The sequence below is a fragment of the Mirounga leonina genome, unplaced genomic scaffold (genome assembly GCF_011800145.1).
Source record: "Mirounga leonina isolate KUSES-001 unplaced genomic scaffold, KU_Mleo_1.0 Mir_114, whole genome shotgun sequence".
Lineage (NCBI taxonomy): Eukaryota > Metazoa > Chordata > Mammalia > Carnivora > Phocidae > Mirounga > Mirounga leonina.
The window spans coordinates 13,875,078-13,894,778 of NW_023270265.1; the positions used below are offsets into that span (position 1 = coordinate 13,875,078).

The 19,701-nt window shown below is 35.9% G+C and overlaps 1 protein-coding gene across 4 annotated transcripts in view; it reads left to right on the plus strand.

Annotated features, from left to right (window-relative positions):
• MAPK8 (mitogen-activated protein kinase 8) overlaps nt 1–19,701 on the plus strand; it is a 113,151-nt gene that overhangs the window by 85,236 nt on the left and 8,214 nt on the right. For 2 of the 4 annotated variants that reach the window (XM_035023594.1, XM_035023581.1), the window contains exons 6-11: nt 8,994–9,159; nt 12,808–12,879; nt 14,211–14,393; nt 14,717–14,841; nt 15,379–15,442; nt 18,611–18,688. In XM_035023594.1, the coding sequence (XP_034879485.1) occupies nt 8,994–9,159; nt 12,808–12,879; nt 14,211–14,393; nt 14,717–14,841; nt 15,379–15,442; nt 18,611–18,688 (688 nt within the window). Of the gene's footprint in view, nt 1–8,993; nt 9,160–12,370; nt 12,443–12,807; nt 12,880–14,210; nt 14,394–14,716; nt 14,842–15,378; nt 15,443–17,809; nt 18,000–18,610; nt 18,689–19,701 lie in introns of those variants that run through there. The other 2 variants (XM_035023587.1, XM_035023604.1) reach the window with 2 other exon arrangements.

Sequence of the window (19,701 nt, forward strand, 5' to 3'; positions counted from 1 at the left end):
GCTTTCTTCAAGACCCTCCCACCCAGCCAGGAAGATGGGTGGAACAAGGGCTAGTAAAAACACCACACATCTTTCCTTTTGTTTTTAAGTTGCCTTTTTCTTGATTCTGTGTTTACTTGGTTGTTGTGAACATTTAACTGTTTTCCAGATTTTTGAAAAAGTTTATTCTGATCCATTTTGCTTTGCTTTTTGGTGTGTCTGTGGAGCAATCTACTCTTCCATTTTTGCTGACATCACTGCCTTTAATTATACTTTGGGAAAGTTGCATTTCACTGATTTATATGGAGTAGTATAAGCTTAGTTTTGCTCTGAAATGGAGCGGTATATAAAATATCCTATCATTATCAATTATATAAAACTGAGTATCGGAGTTGTGTTTCTCATATATTCAGAAATAGTTTATATTTTTGTAATCTGTTTTTTAACTGCTTTATTGACATGTAATTCACATACCATACAGTTTATAAAGTGTGTAATTATATTATATTCAAAGGTTGTACAACCATCAGCACAATTTAATTTTAGAACATTTTCACCACCTTTAAAGAAATCCTGTACTTATTAGCCTTCAGTTCCTGTTATTCCCTGTTCCCTTCACTCCCAGCCCTACACAACTACTAACCTACTTTCTATCTCCATATATTTGCCTACTCTGGCTATTTCATATAAGTGGAATTATATATATAATGTGGTCTTTTATGTCTGGCTTCTTTTCCCTAGCATAGTGTTCTCAAGGTTCATCCATCTATTTATCGTGTTATCAGTACTTCATTTCTTTTTATTGCCAAATAATAGTTCATTTTACGGATGTATACCACATTTTGTTTACCATTCATCACTTAAGGGACATTTGGGTTGTTAACCATTTTTTGGCTATCATAAGCAATGCTGACATGTATGTGTGCGTGTGCAAGTTTTTGTGTGGACATGTGTTTTTGTATTTTAGTTTTAATTCTAGCTTATTCTTTGAAAAGAATAGCATCTAATTTGAGAGGAATTTCTTGAAAAGTATTTAATTCAGTGGAATTATATCTTTGAGCTACCTTGTGTCAAATAACCTAACTCAAAATGAATACAGAGATTCGTGCTCAAGTTATCTATTTTAAGACAATTATGTATGTGAGTTATTTAGGCTTATTCTTAGTTATCATTCTAACTGAATTGCTTTGTATATTGCATATGCAACTACTATCATGTCTAATGTCTAATGCCATCTTTAGGCAACATAAGAGAAATCTCTTCACATGGGAGAGTATATTATCTTCCTCATCCCATTATATATTGTGTGAGGCAAATGAGTTAAAACTTCTGGGTTTTGTTTTTGTTTGTTTCTTTTGCCCTGTGAACCAGGACAGTACTCTGCCACCATGGAAGTTAATTTGATTTTAGTAAAGTAAAATTTTCCAAATAGAAAATTTTCAGATTAATGGGGCTAGCAGGTGGGTAAAACAAATCACAGACTACATGATAGAAGAGGAAACAAATGAAATAGCAGGAAACATAAACAGGAAACATTAAATTACAGAAGACCAATATATAAAACAATGGGTAAAGGGGATTAACCCCTTAATGAACAAAGTTCAAATTTTGACGTACAAAACCACCACCACCATGTGTTTCTGTAATGCAGATAATTGTAGCTAGCTTCCAAAGGCTGAAAGCAAAGGTATTGGCAAAATAAAACATGAGAACAAGGATGACTGTATTTAATCAAATGCACTGAATATGGTGGGGCCAGGGACAAAGCATTTTTCAGTGACTTTGTGAGGAAAATGGGTGTAATCCACCTATTTGGATAAGTAACTGTCAAGAACTTTATACATGCAGTGGAATTGTAACACAAAGCTTAAACTGTGGAAAATAGAAGAATTATCCGAACACGATCGTATTGGGATATTTTAACATACTCCCTTAGTGTGGATGGATAAAGTGGTAAAAATACAGTATAACTATAGAAGACTTACATAATAAATTTGAGCTAATAAGAGACATACTAGGATCTGTTACTTGTGAAGAAGAATGTGCCTTTATTTTAGGTCAGGCTATCTGGGAAACAGTCTCTAGGATGGAGATATACATGTAAGAAGTTTGTTGGGGAGTCCCCTCAGCATCAACATCTTTAAGGGAGTAAAGAAATACTGGACAGAGAGAAAAATTGAATTGGGTGCAATCACTCCAGAGTCCTCAGCTGGTGACTCAATTGGACTTTGAGGAGCAGCATGACCTTGGAAAAGTGGTTCTCTGTGGCTGAAGGCAATTCCAGGAGAGAGATTTGCTGAAAACTCAGCAACCAATACTGCTAGCAGCTGGAAGAGATCCTGAACCAGGGATCAGAACAGGCACCACAGGACTCACTATAGGACACCTCTGGTGCCACTTGTTCCTATTTCCTTCATACAGTAAGTTCTGGAAACTGTTCCTCCAGGATTTTATTTGATGTTTGTTCCTTGAGTCACTTACAAGAAGTTTAATGGGATAAACTACAGCACCCACTCCTGAAGCTGGTCTTGAGGCCACAACTGATACTCATCTCTCTGCTCTACTACTAAGTCTAAATACCCTCCACCCCAGCCTAATACCTCTGCTGGTCTAAGATCGTTTACTTGGTAAAATAACCTGAACTTTCATCCCTTAGGGTTTTAGTACAAGTCAGGGCTGGGAATGGGGTTCCACATAGTCACTCAGAGACCCAAGCTGAATGAGGCTCCACCAGCTGCATAGTTCTGGTCATTGTGTCAGGGGAAGAGAAAGCCAGGTGGTGTGTACTGTCTCTTCTATGCTTTGGCCTGGAAGTGACACACATCACTTCTGCTCTGAGCCCATTGGCAGAACATGAGGACCTGCCTAATTATAAGGGACAGGGAGATGTGGAGAGGCAGACTTCAGCATGCGTGAGCATTAGTCTCTGTCACAGTCTTCCCTTCTGGTCATCAAACATTTCTTTGCTCCCTTTATTCCACACGTAGTACACTCACCCCCTGCTTAGGGGAGATAACTCAAAGTCCTAGTCTATCAAGGCATTTATTTCCAAGTGATACATGGTAATCTCTACTTCATATCCAGTAAACCGTCCCATTTGGGAAATTGAAAAGTTTAGTCATTGGTTATTTGTAATTTGTAATTTGAAATTCTGTTGGGCAGAGGTGCCTGAGTGGTACAGTCGGTTAAGCATCTGACTCTTGGTTTTGGCTCAGGTCATGATCTCAGCATCATGGGGTCAGGCACTGTGTTGGGCTCGGTTAAGCATCTGACTCTTGGTTTCAGCTCACGTCATGATCTCAGCATCGTGGGATCAAGCCCTGTGTTGGGCTCCACGCTCTGCCTAAGGCTCTCTTACTCTCTCTGAAATAAATAAATACATCTTTAAAATTATTTTTAAAAAGAAGGACATTCTGTTGGGCAGACATTATCAGTGTCACTTCCCTTGGGGATGGGGTGGGGGTGGTGGGGATATTCCTTGATTAGTCCCTGAATCTCATTTCTGCAGGGATTGCTCTGTCCACTGTTCTCTGTGGCTCCGTTCTGTGAAGAGCCTTTCTTTTCTACTATCCTTTTGAATATATCTAAAGTGGTTATTGGAAAATGTGTTCTCCTTGGGGGCTGCTCAGCTTTCTTAGCTTACTGTCTGTAAAAGATTGGGGGCCTAAGTGTCATTTTAAGGCAGTCCTTCTCAATCTGGACACTGTTGATGTTTTGGATGAAGAATTCTTTCTTTTGAGGAGCTGTCCTGTGCATTGTAGAATGTTGAGCACATTCCTGGCCTCTACCCACTAGATGCCACCAATACTCCCCAATTGTGACAACCAAAAATGTCTCCAAACACTGCCAACTATCCCCTGAGGGCAGAATTGCCCTGAATTGAAAACCATTGTTTTCAGGCTAGAAAAGTCACAGGCTAGTGGAGTTTTTTGATAGTACAGCTCTCTCAGAAACTTAGGAGGCTGCTGCTTTTTAATTATAGTTATTTTCAGAGCACATTTGTTAGTCACTGGCTCTATATTCTTCAACTTAATGTCTACCTTTAAGCTTTCAGGCTTCTGTTGGCAAGTCTAAGGCATTTTCATCAACTGAAAGAATGTACAGCTCTTTTTCCCTCAGAGGTTTTCAGGATTATTAAGTGGAAGTGATGCACGGAAAACAAATCCAAGGTATCGGTGGCTTAACATAACGTTCATTGCTTGCTCAGGGGTCTGCAGGTTGGTTGTGTGGCACTGCTCCAGATCATGGGGTCAGATTCAGGGTTTGCCCTCGTTCAGGCCAAAGGAGTGCCTCCCTGGGGCACATCGTTTTCTCATGGTGAAAGGTAGCGGAGCAAGAGCCAAGCTTAATCAAGCATATTGAAAACTTTTTCAGATTTGGTGAACATCATATTCCCTCACTTTCCATTGCCTAAACAAGTCATCTGTCAAGGCTCATTAATAAAATGGAGGAGTACAGATGGTCCCCTCCTTATGGTGGTTCAACCTAATTTTTCGACTTTACAGTGGTGTAAAAAGTGATACACATTTCACACTGTGCCGGGGTTAGCAGTATGTAGGACGCTACTGTCTTATGCGGCTGAGCAGCAGCGGTGAGCCGCAGCTCCCAGCCAGCCAGGCAGTCACAGGGTGAACAACCACTACACTTACAAGTATTCTGTGCCCCAACAGTCATCCTGATTTCACTTTCGGGACACTACTCAGTAAATTACATGAGATACTCCAACAACTTTATTATAAAGTAGGGTTTGCCTCAGATGATTTTACCCATCCATAGGGCTAAGGTAAGTGTTCTGAGCATGTTTAAGGTAGGCTAGCCTAAACTATGATGTTCGGTAGGTTAGGTGTATTAAATGCATTTTCAACTTACGATGTTTTCAACTTATGAGGGTTTATTGGGACATAACCCCATCATGAAGTCAAGGAACATCTATGTCCTGGGTTGGGTGGGGGAGAGATTTACGGGGCAATCTGCCATTTTTTTTTTAAGGGTTTAGTAGCATTTAACTTTTCTAGAATGGCAAGGTCCTGAAATTCTAGATTCTGGTTCCCGTTCATTTCTGCTTTTAAAGTGGCCAGTTCTTTCAAATGCAGCTAGTAGCCACCAACACACTACTAAAGTTTTGCTTTCCAATCTCTTCTAGAGCAGGGGTCAGCTAACTTTTTCTATAAAGGCTTGACGGTAAATAGTTTAGGCTTTGCAGATGATAGAGTCTCACAGCTATTCAACTCTGCCATTGTAACACAGAAGCAGCTGTATACAGTAGGTGATTAAGTGGGCAGGACTGTGTTCTAATAAAACTTTCTTCACAAAAACAGACAGGCCTTAATTTGTTAACCCTTGTTCTAGAGTTTCAGGTTCATTATGCAAGTGTTGTGCTTTCCAGGTGATTGCAAGGGGCGGTATCATGAAGTGTATTGCTGTTCTATAACCTGGATCACCTATCCAACCTCTGGTATTAGTTTCCCTGCTGCCTGCTGATCAAACTGCTAAGCTGTGATCCTGTGTTTATAATAGTAACATCCCACTTCTGACACTAAGTTCAATGTTAGACTAGTATAATATAGGAAAAGCATTTCTAGGTGTCTCCTTTACTCTTACATTATTACTTCTAACACTAAATGTGTGGTAGTTTTTCCCACACCAAACAAGTCTCAGGTTCTCTGGACACCGGCTGGGGATCTTGTACTTTAACTTAATCCTGATATTACCTACCTGGATAGCATCAGATCCAACAGGTTAAGGGATCAGTTCTACAAGTGCCTGCTGTTCAGATGCCATCTCAAACCCAGGTTGTTATCTGTGGCTTTGACCTACTGGTTGTAATTCAGAGATTTGCAAAACCCCCCTCCTCAGGCTCAATTAATTTGCTAGAGTGGCTCACAGAAATCAGGAGAACATTTTACTTACTAGATTACCAGTTTATTACAAAGGACATAACCAGAAACAGCCAAATGGAGAGATGTATTGGGCAAGGTAAATGGGAAGGGGCCAGAGCTTCCATGCCCTGTCTGGGTGCACCAGTCTCCCAGCACTTATGCATGTTCACCAACCTGCAAGTTCTCCTTACCAGTCCTTTTGGTTTTTTATGGAGACTTCACTACCTGGCATGATTGATTAAATCATTGGCCTTTGATGATGGAACTCAGTCTTTAGCCCTCCCCACTCCCTGGAGGTTTGGGGTAGGAAATGCTGAAAGTTCCAACCCTTTAATTACTTTGTTGTTTCTCCTGGCAGTCAACCCCCATCCTTTGAAAATTTCCAGAAGTCACCTCATTAACATAAACTGTGGTAGGAGCAGGAGTACAGGGGTGCAGGAGGAGGGTGGTACAGAGGTAGAGGGAGAGAGAGAGAGAATCTTAGGCAGGCTCCATGCCCAGCATGGAGCCAGACATATGGGGCTCAGTTTCACAACTCTGAGACCTGAGCCAAAATCAAGAGGCCCATGCTCAACTGACTGAGCCACCCAGGTGCCCAGAAAGGGACTTCTTATGAATAACAAAAGGCACTCTTTTCACCTTTATTGCTCTTACCTTTTAGGTAATTCTAAGGGTTTTAGGAGCTGTGTGCCTGTAATTGGGACAAAGACCAAATACGCACTTCTTCTTATAAATAACAGCGTTACCACTAGGCTATGCCAAGGTAACAAACCCTAAATTCGTAGTAGCTTAACACAACTAAGGTTTATTTTCCACACTACATGTCCAGGGTAGATCATGGTAGGGTAGGGATTCTGCCTTACTTAGGTGCTCAACAACCTGGGCTGACGGAAGATCCACTACCTGGAATGGTACTAATCAACAAAGCAGAGGAAGAGACGACAGGATGTTGTGCATGGCCCTTCTGTTCTTCACTCCCGCTCCCGTCCTGTTGACTAGAACTAATCACAGTTAGTTCTTGCATGTAAGGAAGCTGAAAAATTTGGGGGGAGAAGTCGGAATATTAGGTTAGTTCTACTTCCTCTGCCACAAATTTATACAAGTTCACTTATTCTTCTCATATATAATTAACAACGTTATTAACATCTGTAGAAAGGTATAGATATACAAAGATGAATTTCAGGTAATATTCTTTGAAGCATTTTTTGACTGTTTTTTCTTGATAAAAAATATTTCTAAAAAAATTGTATTGTGCTCTTAATCTTTCCAAAAGTGTTTAAGGTTGAAATCTTATCTCTAGGCTAGAATGCAGTAGTATAAAGAGCCATTAATCTTTACCCATCACAGTAGATACTGAAGTAGTATCAAAGCTTGCAATATGTAATTCTTGAACAGGCTGTGTTACTTTGCTGAGATAATGTATTTTGTAAATAATGTTCAGTTTATATTTACAGAATAGCAATAATGAAAATTTTCATCTTCTATTTCACTAAGCCTGTTGATACCTATTTTTAATTTGAAAAATCCCTTAGATTACATATCTTCTAAACCTATTCATGATCACCTGTCAAAATATGCTAAAGACAACATATGTGATTTTCTGGATGTAAACGTTACAAAGTGTAAACTGTCTTTCAGGCCAGCTTTTTTTCTTTTGTATTAATCACTGGCATTGAATGTTATATACTACTTGTCAGTACCAGTAATGGAATGGTTTTGTGGTGTGGATATACTGTGCTTGCTTTCTTTGGTTTCTTGGTTCATAATAAGATTCATCGGAGTTAACAGGCAGTGTGTTGGACTTGAAGTCATGAATGCCTTTTAATGATCATAACACAGAATTCCTTAAGGTTGGGTTAGGTGGAAAATTCCTCACAAGGACATTATTTAGTAGCATCAACAGCAAGTAATTTTATGGATTAGTGGCACCAAGACAGTGATGTCCGACTTCCATGGGCAGATGACAATTTTATGAACAAATTTGTGTAATTTCAAGTGGGAATCCAGTTATGGAAAGACTGATAATGACCATTTCAGTCCTTTAGAATTGAAAGTCTGCTGGTTTGAAAGGTCAAATGACATTTGCTTGAATTGACATGGAATGACCCGTTGTTGACTTGTAATATCTATATAAAGCTTACTGTGACTTTAAAATGAGATTTTTTGGGGGCGCCTGGATGGCTTAGTCAGTTAAGCATCTGCCTTCAGCTCAGGTCGTGATCTCAGGGTCCTAGAATCAAACCCTGCATTGAGTTCCACACTCAGTGGGGAGTCTGCTTGAGATTCTCCCTCTCCCTCTACCCCTCCCCCTGCTAGCGTGTTCTCTCCCTCTCAAATAAAATCTTTTTAAAAAAGAACGAGTGGGGAGGGGAGGAGCAGAGGGAGAGGGAGAATCTCAAGAAGACTCCCTGCTGAGTGTGGAACCCGATGCAGGGCTCGAACCCATGACTCTGAGATCACGACCTGAGCCAAAATGCAGAGTTGAACACTCAACCAACTGAGCCACCTGGGCAGCCCTAAAATGAGATTTTTAAAAAATCTGGTAATTTAGTATACAAGTGAGCATAAATGCTAACTTATGATTCTCTTTCTCTTACTATAATAACTTTGAAATGCCTTGCAAACTGCTTTTATTGCACTTGATTGAAAATTTCTAGCTAATCATAATTTCTAGAAAATAAAACATTACAAATTTCTCTAATCTGTATGTAGGTATTCATAAGTGAAGAATGCCATCAAGCTAATTTCTCAACATTGCCTGTTACGATGAATCTGAGCAGTGTGATGTTGATTATAATGAGAGAAACTACAACAGTTGTCATGAATTGTTTTATAAGTAATCTAATAATGGGACACCTGGGTGGCTCAGTGGGTTAAGCATCTGACTTGATTTCAGCTCCGCTCATGATCTCAGGGTCATGGGGTGGAGCCCCATTTCAGGCTCCCTGCTCAGCAGGGAGTCTGCTTGGGATTCTCTCTCTCCCTCTGCCCCACCCCCTGCTCACTCACACACTTCCTCTCTCTCTCTCTCAAATAAATAAATCTTTTTTTTTTAAAAGTGATCTAATAACTTGTAAACTGTAAAATGTTTATATATATCATAGCAGTCATTTTTTTGTTTTTAATATTTTGAAGGACTTAAAGCCCAGTAATATAGTGGTAAAATCAGACTGCACTTTGAAGATTCTTGACTTTGGACTGGCCAGGACTGCAGGAACTAGTTTTATGATGACACCTTACGTAGTGACTCGCTACTACAGAGCACCTGAGGTCATCCTAGGGATGGGCTACAAAGAAAACGGTCAGCAAACACTATTTACTTGAAATACTGTTATTTGCTTTTGTTTATCAGATTTCTTATGTGAAATTTTTAAGCTGAAGTGCATAGAAGTTAAATGTATCACTGAAATGTTTATCACAAGTTTGAAAGGAACTATAAATTTTGTCATAAATGTTTGGAAAAACTTGGGGCCCCTATTTATTTAAATATAAGTACATAACTATCAACACTACAGCTGGATAAAGGATTTGTTGCAGTGGCTCCTAAAACAGAACATAATGCCATTTGCTTGCCTATAACTTGAAAATGAGTATTTCTAACAGGGGCTCAAGGAAGTATATGGTGGACTAACAGTTTATCTTTAGTAATAATCCTACTTTGCATTAGTGATATTTGAACCTATTTCTAAACGTATGAAACTAAAGTTATAGCACTTAGTGTAAACTTTAAGAGCTACAGTGAGGCCATTCTGCAAAGCTGATGGATAATTAAGGTGATCTTTTGGAAGAAACAGTGTTTCATCAGAGCCTTGTGTCCCACCTTAAAGAAATGGCATTATTGTATGTGGGTATATTCAATTAAATATTTCAGCATTAGAATCAAGGTTGAAGACAATGATCAGGCATGTAGTTCACGTATGTCTTAAAATGTTATATATATATATGTACATACATGTAACTTAAGTTTTGTTGAATTGCAGATATTTAGGACATAAATAAATCTACACAGGATTATTATGGACTTAAACTGTAACTTTTAAAATGTGGTCATTTCATCGAAAATACTCCCTAGAATAGGACCGAGATTTTTTTTTTTTTTAGTAAGGAATCTGGAACAGCAGTTCACTTTGAATCAAGAAACTCTATTAATCTTCAAGATTCGTTTTTATAAAAGACAACATTGAACTGAGGATTTTAGCTTAATTTCCTTTACTTTTCTGAATTAATTAAAAACAAATACTTTAAATATTTATGATTATTTTCTTTAACATGCTGTTTTTTCTTATTCTCTAAAATTGTTTTATACCTTAGAATTCAGTGAGTTGGATTTAGTATTAGACTCTTTTGAGAAATGAGACTTCCAGTGACCATCATGAAGATTACTTTTGCATTTGCTATAAAGCTATCAATTGTCACAGATACTGTGTCACTCAGTGTCCTATAAATGTGATCTTAGTGATAGCTTCCTACCAGAAATTAGCACCAAGAGAAACTATCATAAAGAATTGACATGCTTTCCTGTCTTAGATAGGAATTGTATAGATCACTTTATTGCCCATTTTTGCCTCCGGAAACAAAGTCGAATATAATGCTTAATCATGATAACAATAAGGTTAAACATTAGAACTTCCTTCTTTCAGTAACATCTCACTCCCACTTGTTTTAACAACTTTGTTTTGTCTTTTATTGCAAGCTACCGTAAAGCTTTTTACGAACTGTAATATAATGGAACATATTTAAACTGCCTAATAGACTAAGCAGTTAGACCATTTAAAGCTAGTTTTGTGTTTGAATCAGGCACACCATATTTTGAGAAGGTCTTCACTAACTCAGGCAATATCTTCTCATGCTTGCAGCTTTTGAAATTTGTTTAAAAATATGTTTTTCTTAAGGTCACCTGCATAAATTACGTCCTGGATATTTAAAGTTTGCTATTCTTTAAAATCTATAGGGAAATTTATTGTGGTAGATTTATTCCAAAAGTGAAAACCTTGGAAAAAAATTGTTCTCTGAACTGATTTATGAGTATTACCTTTTCCTCTAAAATTTTATTCTTGAAAGTAGAATCATATAGAGTCATATGAATTTTAATATGAAATTTTAGAGAAACTTTAGTTCTACAGGATTTCCAAAATTTATTCCCACCTTTGTTACAAAGATTCTGTAATGAGCTGGCAGTCTCTTTATGAGTACATTAGAAAGTACAGACTTCTAATTTCATAAGTCCACCAGCATGGGCACTTCTCCCTAACACTTACTTCTTCCCCTTTCTTCTTTTGCTCTTAAAAAGGACCTTGAAACTTCAAAAACATATGCAAGTTTCTAAGGCTTTCTTTTTGAATTGCTTATTCTTCCCCTCTTCTATTAAACTGCAACCACCTACTCTCCTTTTTTTTTAAATTGAAGTATATAGTAGGCATACAATATTATGTTTCAAGTGTACATCATAGTAATTCAGTCTTTATATATACATTATGAAGTGATCACCACAATGGATCTAGCTACCTCCTCTCCTTTTTTTTTAACCAAATTTTCAAACCAAAGATATAAAATTTCAGGGTTAAGTATTAGTGAACCAGGTGGAGATTTCCAAATTGCCATTTTCTTTGTCTAGCAGATTCTTTCCAGCATTGAGAGCTCCCATTAAAAGTTGATGAGGGTCAGTAAGTCAGCATGGAGACTCCATGTAGATAAATCTGTGGGAGCTTTCATATTATATCCAACTAAAACTAACTTCTTAAACGAAAGCAGTTTGGTTTTATGGGTTTAAAAAACCTTAGGTGGAAAACATATAAAATATACTTCTTTTATGAAGTTTTCTTCATTGATTATTTGTTCATTTTCTATGCACATGTTCCTTTTGGGATAATAGGGTAAATGTATCGTGACATTGCCAAGAAAATAGTAACAATTCAGAATAAACATAGGACTTCTCAAATAAATTTATCCAGTTTGAAATCCAGTTTGAAAATTTCTGAAGAGCTTTTGATTAACTTTTTAATTGTAATGACTCATAGAAACACATGCTTTCTGTTAAATATTTTAATATACTAGATTATTTCTGCTCATGCTTTTTTCTTTTATTTGACTTAAAGAGAGAGTATAATGCACAGTTGAACCTCAAAATAGTGTCAAGATTTTATTATTTAAATTTTGCTGCCTCATGTTCATTTTCAGCCTTATTTGAAAAGATGTGTTCGGTTCTGTTTCATATTTTATGAACAATTTTTAGAGACAAAATGTATAGGTTTTTCAATTACGTGATTTCTGTGCATAGCTCTCACTTTAAAATTAGATATGTAGTTAAAAGGCTACACTTCACATTTGCTTTTGTGAATCAAAGCCTTTTGAAAAATATTTTGTGTTTTAAATTATTCCATTAGCTAAAATTAAAATCACTTTTTTCTTTTTGTGATGTTTTGCAGTTTTTATATAATGCAGTCATATTATGCTTCTTTGATTTTAACGACCTTTTGCTTTGCTTTTCCTTCTTTTGTGCTGCAAACATATAGTGGATTTATGGTCTGTGGGGTGCATTATGGGAGAAATGGTTTGCCACAAAATCCTCTTTCCAGGAAGGGACTGTATCCTTGTGCTGCTGCAGCAGTTAAATTAGTTAGGTGATGAACTTCCTTATATTCTCTAATGAAAATAAATATGGTACATTCATATATATGGGTTTCTTTAAACAAATGTAAAGTTTGTGGCTGTTATAGTTCAAAAATTGTTGAGACAAGAAGCTGAAATACTTGTAGGCTGCATCTGGCAGTAGGACATACAGTCTCTGCTGGTAGTTAGAGCACATTCACTGTCATTCATTTTTATTTTATACTGCTTTCTATAATTTTAAAGTATACATGGTGTATGTGATTTTTTTTAATGTTTAAATTTTTTTTTTTTTTATTTTAACCAAAATCTTTATGTTAATGTCATTGCATTTTGTTTTCAGTTGACATTTGGTCAGTTGGGTGCATCATGGGAGAAATGATCAAAGGTGGTGTTTTGTTCCCAGGTACAGATCGTATCCTTATCTTTGGCCTAAAATGTAGTTTCTAAAGGTCAAAATGTATGGTAGCACTTCAGCTTGGTCAGGTGTAATGTATTTTTGTCTCTCCCTAATAATGAAGTATTGTTAAATTACTCTTTCAAAATACCACCTGCTATTTGACATAGACTTTCCTTTCCCTCATTTATTGTTTTATATGTTAATTCTGACAACTGCTCAAGTTAATTATCCACAATTACTTGCTGGCTTTGAGTTGATTTATTTAACCTAAATCAAAAATCATGGCTTGCATTAAAATTTCTAATAATTATACACTTGAGTAAGTCTAGAAGTACTTAGGACTTAATATGAATTTTAGAATTGTCTGTTGCTTCTGTTCATCCTTTTGTTTTGTTCCCCCAACCACCTCCTCTTTTGTTAATGTTCTGTGTGTTTTGTGTCTTTTGGTTGTTGTCTCATTGCTCAACATAACATACTGATTTTTCCATCTGAGAATTTTAGCAGTAATAGTTTTATATTGTGAGTAGATTTGGATTCATTCTTTTTGTTCATCTGACTAGTTTCAGTATTTATATTAACAGTGATCTGTTATGTGTTTATCAGTTAGTAACACTTAGAATTGTTATAGGAGGAGGAATGGGAAAAACCATACTCACTGGGTTATAGTAAAGTTTGAGTTAGTCTGCAGGGAGGACTTGGAGTATAAAAACTAGGATGAAAAAGACCAGGGAATCTTAACCTCACAGCTTACCAAAATGCAGACTCATTTTCTTAGGTTTCAGAGCTTTAAAAACATTTTAATTAACATAAGCTAAACAAAGAATGGCAAAAGAAAATGCCACTTTTGTTAAAGCCATCATTTTTATTGCTACTGGTTATTTTCTGTTAGTGCAGAAAACAAAAAAATATAGGACAGATAATAAGAAATATTTCTTATCCTCCAGGAAATGCATTCACATTTTCTGATAAGCTGGAACAAAAGACAGATTTTGTATTCTAGAATTATGTACAGTTTAAATTTAGAGTCCCTCTAGGTAGTAATTGTCATTATTCCTTGAGTCACTTATCATTTGTATTTAGAATTTGTGGGTTTAAGCTTCTGTTTTAATGGTAAAATCAGTATTAGTAGACACACACACACAATAAGGTTAACAAAGCTTATTTATTGATACTTTCTATCTACAGTCATTGCCTTTTACAAGGTGGCTATAAGACAGAAGATTTATAACTGCCACATTCTTTTCTTAGAATTTTTTAAATTGCTGTTTTCTTGTTATTTTAATATAGATATGGCTAATGTGTTGAACATTAGATACAGAGTATTTTTCTTAGCTACTTGATATTAGATATTGATCAGTGGAATAAAGTTATTGAACAGCTTGGAACACCATGCCCTGAATTCATGAAGAAACTACAGCCAACAGTAAGGACTTATGTTGAAAACAGACCTAAATATGCTGGATATAGCTTTGAGAAACTCTTCCCCGATGTACTTTTCCCAGCTGACTCGGAACACAACAAACTTAAAGGTACTTTTTATAAATATGTATATTTAGTCCCATTTGGGGTGTGTGTGTGTGTGTGTGTGTGTGTGTTTATGTTCTTAAGGGATATAACCCAGTGTTCTCTCGGGGTGGGGGAAAAAAGGGAATTTATAAATTTTTGTTATTTTATTTTTATTTTTTTGTAGTTCTGTTTTTTTAATCATATGTATGACCTGATTTTATAGTAAAATCTATTCTTTTTAAAACATTTACTTTTTGATAAATGACAGTTTCAAGTTTCTAAAATTTATGATACTTTAAAAACTTTTATGAAATACATGTACATTAACATCATTTTTTTTTTACAGCCAGTCAGGCAAGGGATTTGTTATCCAAAATGCTGGTAATTGATGCATCTAAAAGGATCTCTGTAGATGAAGCTCTCCAGCACCCGTATATCAATGTTTGGTATGATCCTTCTGAAGCAGAAGCTGTAAGTTCTTTTCTTAATGTTTGAAGAATATATTGAATTAAAGTTAGGTTTGGAGGAAACTTTTTAATTTTAAATAAAAATATACATAAATGATTATGGTGTTTTTCTGTTTTTGCATGAATAGTATCTTAAGTTAATGAGCATATCCAAGCACCCTCCACACAAAATAAAGTTACATCCCACTATTTCTTGCCTTTTTGCCTTGGTACATGATGCGCTAGAATGTTGAGCACTTTGGGAAAACATTCTGACTAGTTACAAAACAAACTGTTGTGTCCAAAGCATAGCACAATTCTGTGATGTAAATGTGACAATTTCAAAAACTAGAAGAAAAAAAGAGAGTTAAACATTTTTTTTCCTGTTGTGAAAATGTCATCCAAAACTAGTCTCTACATAAGAAGGCTGTTGGTGATTGGTCAGTGTTGGTCTAATGATGTATTTTTGAAAGTCTCTGCCTGGCTAATAATTCAAATAATTATAAAGAATTTATATACTCCCAATAAACTGACTCAATTATTGTTGCCTTGTGTTTTTCAGCCACCACCAAAGATACCTGACAAGCAGTTAGATGAAAGGGAACATACAATAGAAGAATGGAAAGGTAACATTCACCAGATTCTTAGAGATGAAACTGGAAGAGCTTATGGATCTTTATGTTGATTTATTCATGTGAAGGAAATTAAAAATATTTTCTATTATTCATAACTGATATTTGGTAAAAAGACTATTAACATTTTTACAGAAGTAGAAAGTCAGTCTCCTTCTGTCGGTGACTTAATCTGAATCTCTCAGGTTTCCCACCCCGACACATTGATGCTTTCTGGAATTTTTATGTTCTTCCATAGTGTACAGATACACAAACTTGTGTTTGGTGTCTCCCTTATTTCCTCTCCCATTCTGTGTTAATCACAAATGGTGGTATACTGTGCACACTTGATTTGTTGATATAATCATTTATCTTTGAGATTATTCTGTCTTGTTCCATGTATCTGGCTTATTTGGTTTAATAGCTGATTAGTGTTCTGTTGATGGCTGTGTCGCAATTTCTGTATCCAACTCCCTCTTGAAGAGCTTTAAGTTGTGTCCAGGTTGTTGTTACAAACAACTCTGTAGTCTGCTTGTGCACATGTGATAACATGCCTGTAAGAAAAATCCTACAAGGAGATTTGCTGGGCCAAAGGATATTTTTCAAGTATTTCCAAATTACGCTCCAAAGAAATTTTAGCAGTTTATACTTCTGTCAGCATTGTGTAGGAATGTCTGTTTTACCCCCACCCTCACCAACAGAGTGAGTTAATTTTTAATCTTTGTGAATCTAATATAGTAGTTCTACTTTGTGAATGTGGGTAAACATTAATAATGCACTGACTGTCATAGAAATGTTAAAATATTTCTTTCTTTAAAAGAGTCACTGGATCATTGGGGCCAGACAATTTTTAGATCCTGTTTACTTCCATTTGATTTGTTGTCATTTAGTAGTTTGACCACTTTTAGCTACGTGACTTTGGGCAAGTCACTTGGTCCCTTCTTTACCTGATCTTAAAATGGAGACAAAAGACATGTTATTAAGAGCTTAAGTACCTAAATAGTTGGAAAGGCTAAAGGTAGTGGGGAGGTATAAACCTGAACAAGTGATCCATCTATGAATCTATTTGGGAAGAATGAATTTGATTCTTTTTTCTTAGGAATAACCAAGATTAGTTTTCTCTGAGTTAACTTTTGGGAAACATATAGTTAGACTCTGTAGAGCCCACCAGAATGATAGAATTGAGTAGAACCTAGTACATCTGTATATGTAATAAGTAATGTACAAGGATGTAATTGTGGACCAAAGTTTGTATTAAAATATCTTACCTGATATTTTTATATATCATTACATTTACAATAGACATTTATGTGTTTCTTGTAATCTTAATAGGCCACCAATTGTAAAACACACATAATTATACCACTAAGAGAAAACACTGCCACTTGCACTGCATCATTGATTATAAGATGCAACTCCATTTCATAGATATTAAACTGGAAAAAGTGCATCTTAAAATTAGTGAAACATAATATAGTTGACCCTTCCATCAATGCAGGGGTTGGGATACTGACTCACACACAGTCAAAAATTCACATAGAGCTTTGGACTACCCCAAAACAACTGCTTATAACCTGCTGCTTTCTGGAACCTTTACTAATAACATAGTTGATGAACACATATTTTATATATTATATGTATTATATACTGTATTCTTAAAGTAAGCTAGAAAAAAAAATGTTACTAAGAAAATCATAAGACAAAATACATTTGCAGTACTGTACGTATATTTGTTGAAAAAATCCACATATAAGTGGACCCATCCATTTCAAACCTGTGTTGTTCAAGAGTCAGCTGTATTTTTGTTTGTGTATAAAGATGTATCTGTGATTTTGGATTACTCTAAACATGTTTACCTTTATTCTGTATCTTTTTCTCCTAGTCCAAGTGCAGCTCATTTACCCACAAACTGCCTTTTTTTAAGATCTACTTAAGAGTTTTAGCATTATAATAGAAAGAAAAATCCATTGCCAGAACCATTAGCTTACAGGTTGCTTTCCCTAATTAGTACTCCTAATTAGCTTTGGTTCCTATGCCCTAATACCTCTTCACAAATGGGTGTTGTTTTCTCTTTTTTAAAAAAAATCCTATTTGAAATACTTATCATTCCTTTTTGTTGCTTTCAAGAAAAGCATCTTCCATTCTTTCCTCTATCCAGACTTCCTATTTTTCCTCCTTCTAAGACCAAAAGATTACCATAGCAAGCAAACTTAGCTGCCTTTAGCTCCTTTTCATTCTGACATATCCACTTACTTTACCTTATAATCAGAGATTCCTTATCAGCTTAATTTAAGGAATTAGATACCTTGAAATTCTTTGAACATTTTCCGCTTGTACATTTTTCTTAGAAGAGGGTTCATTGCTCTTATGCACTTCTCACAGGATTCCATGACCCAAAGAAGATGAATAATGGTGATGTAACATCCACTAGAAGGTTCTTCTGAAGTAAACATTCCGACCCACAAGGTGCATCACACTTGACATAGAAGAACACAGGGCAGGAGGCACATATGGCCTCAGGACAGCATCTGCTCTCTCTTCAGTTGGAGCAGTGCTCACAACAGTCCACCTACTGTACAGTAAAAAAAAAGATTTCCATGGAGAAATATTGACTGTGATAGCATGTCATGCTTCAAATCATAAGGATTTGAAGGGTAGCTACCTGCTTTTTTTAAAAATAAAAATGTATTTATATTCCATTCTGATTAAAGAAGCTTTCATACATGCTTGCATTTAAATCTTTTAACAGATATCTGGATAAGCACCTGATGTACTATACCACAGCTCAGGAAATAGATGTGAATAAGACAAATGTGATTCAAGCCCTCACTGAGATAGAATTGAGCATTTGTACTATGATGTGTAGGATGATACGGTATAGTACAAAATGCTGGTGGAGTAAAAAAGATAAGGCTTCTAACCCAAGCACTGTCCTTAATCCAACTTTAGAAACATTAGTTATAGCAGAGATTTTTTTCTTTTAGTATAGTTCATAGTTCAAGATCAGGGAATTGTTACTAACACCTTTGAATCTCAGACTGACACTTAAGGGACTCTTTGCCATTGAAAGGACACTATTAGAAATAGTTAATGTGTATAAAAATGTTTTACTTAAAACGTAGATATCTGTGAGATTGGCTCTCAGACTTTTGAAAAGTTTGTTTTTGTTCACTTCTTTTTCAGAGTTGATATACAAAGAAGTTATGGACTTGGAGGAGAGAACCAAGAATGGAGTTATAAGGGGGCAGCCCTCTCCTTTAGGTTGGTTACAATATAAGCTTGGTTAAGGTTACAGTTTACTTCTTCTGTGGTAATCTTCAGTTGCATGAATCCTGCAGTTTTCCCCATATTTACCACGGTTCTTGTTCAAAGTTTAAGAAGTATAGGGAATACAACTTGGGTAGTTAAATTTGAAAGCACTGGTACACTCTTGTACCAATACGTCATACTAATATATCGGTAACTGACTTCATAAAATGTACATCTTTTTCTATAAAACTGACATTCCACTGAAGAAGAGAAATTTAAAACCTTTTTCTGTTGGCATTGTTCTCTTTAAAGAAGAATTTTTTCACAGGTCAGTATACTTACCAAGATTTTAACAGTCTTTACTTTGGATGAACTAAGGCTTCATTGAAAAATTTGGTACATGTGATACTAAGTTACCATCTTTCTCATTTTAGTATTTTTAAATTTGCTAAACTAAGGCAGTAACATTAAAACTGCCATTAGAAATCATTCCATATCTAGGAAGAAAACTGGTTTGCAGGAGTTAAGCATTTTCTTTTATCATAAGCTAGCTTATATTTAATTTTAGCCCTTAATAAAGCATAAAGCATTGGGGGAAAAGTTAAATGGCAGGTAACTTGTATATATTAAGTACGTACTACATGACAGGCACTGGTGGTTTTATGTACTTTATTTCATTTAAGCCTTGCCTAAGACCTCATGGAAGGGATTATTCACATTTTACAGATGAGGAAACTAAAGTTCAGAAAAAGTAAATGAACATAAAATTACAAAAATGTAGAAAAGCTACTACTTGAAGAAGCCATGTTTACCAGTAACTTCAGATGGCATGGTTTTTCCAGCATCCCATATGGCCTTTGGCTGGCAGCAGAGACTTTTGGCTACAGACGTTAGGGCAGCTTTAGGAAAGAGATGAAATTTGAATTGAACCTTGAAGGCCAAGTAGTGTTCGACAGGTCTTGAATTTGAGTAAAACAATGTCATTTTAATCATCCCTCTAAAACTCTTCTACATCTTAAGAAAAA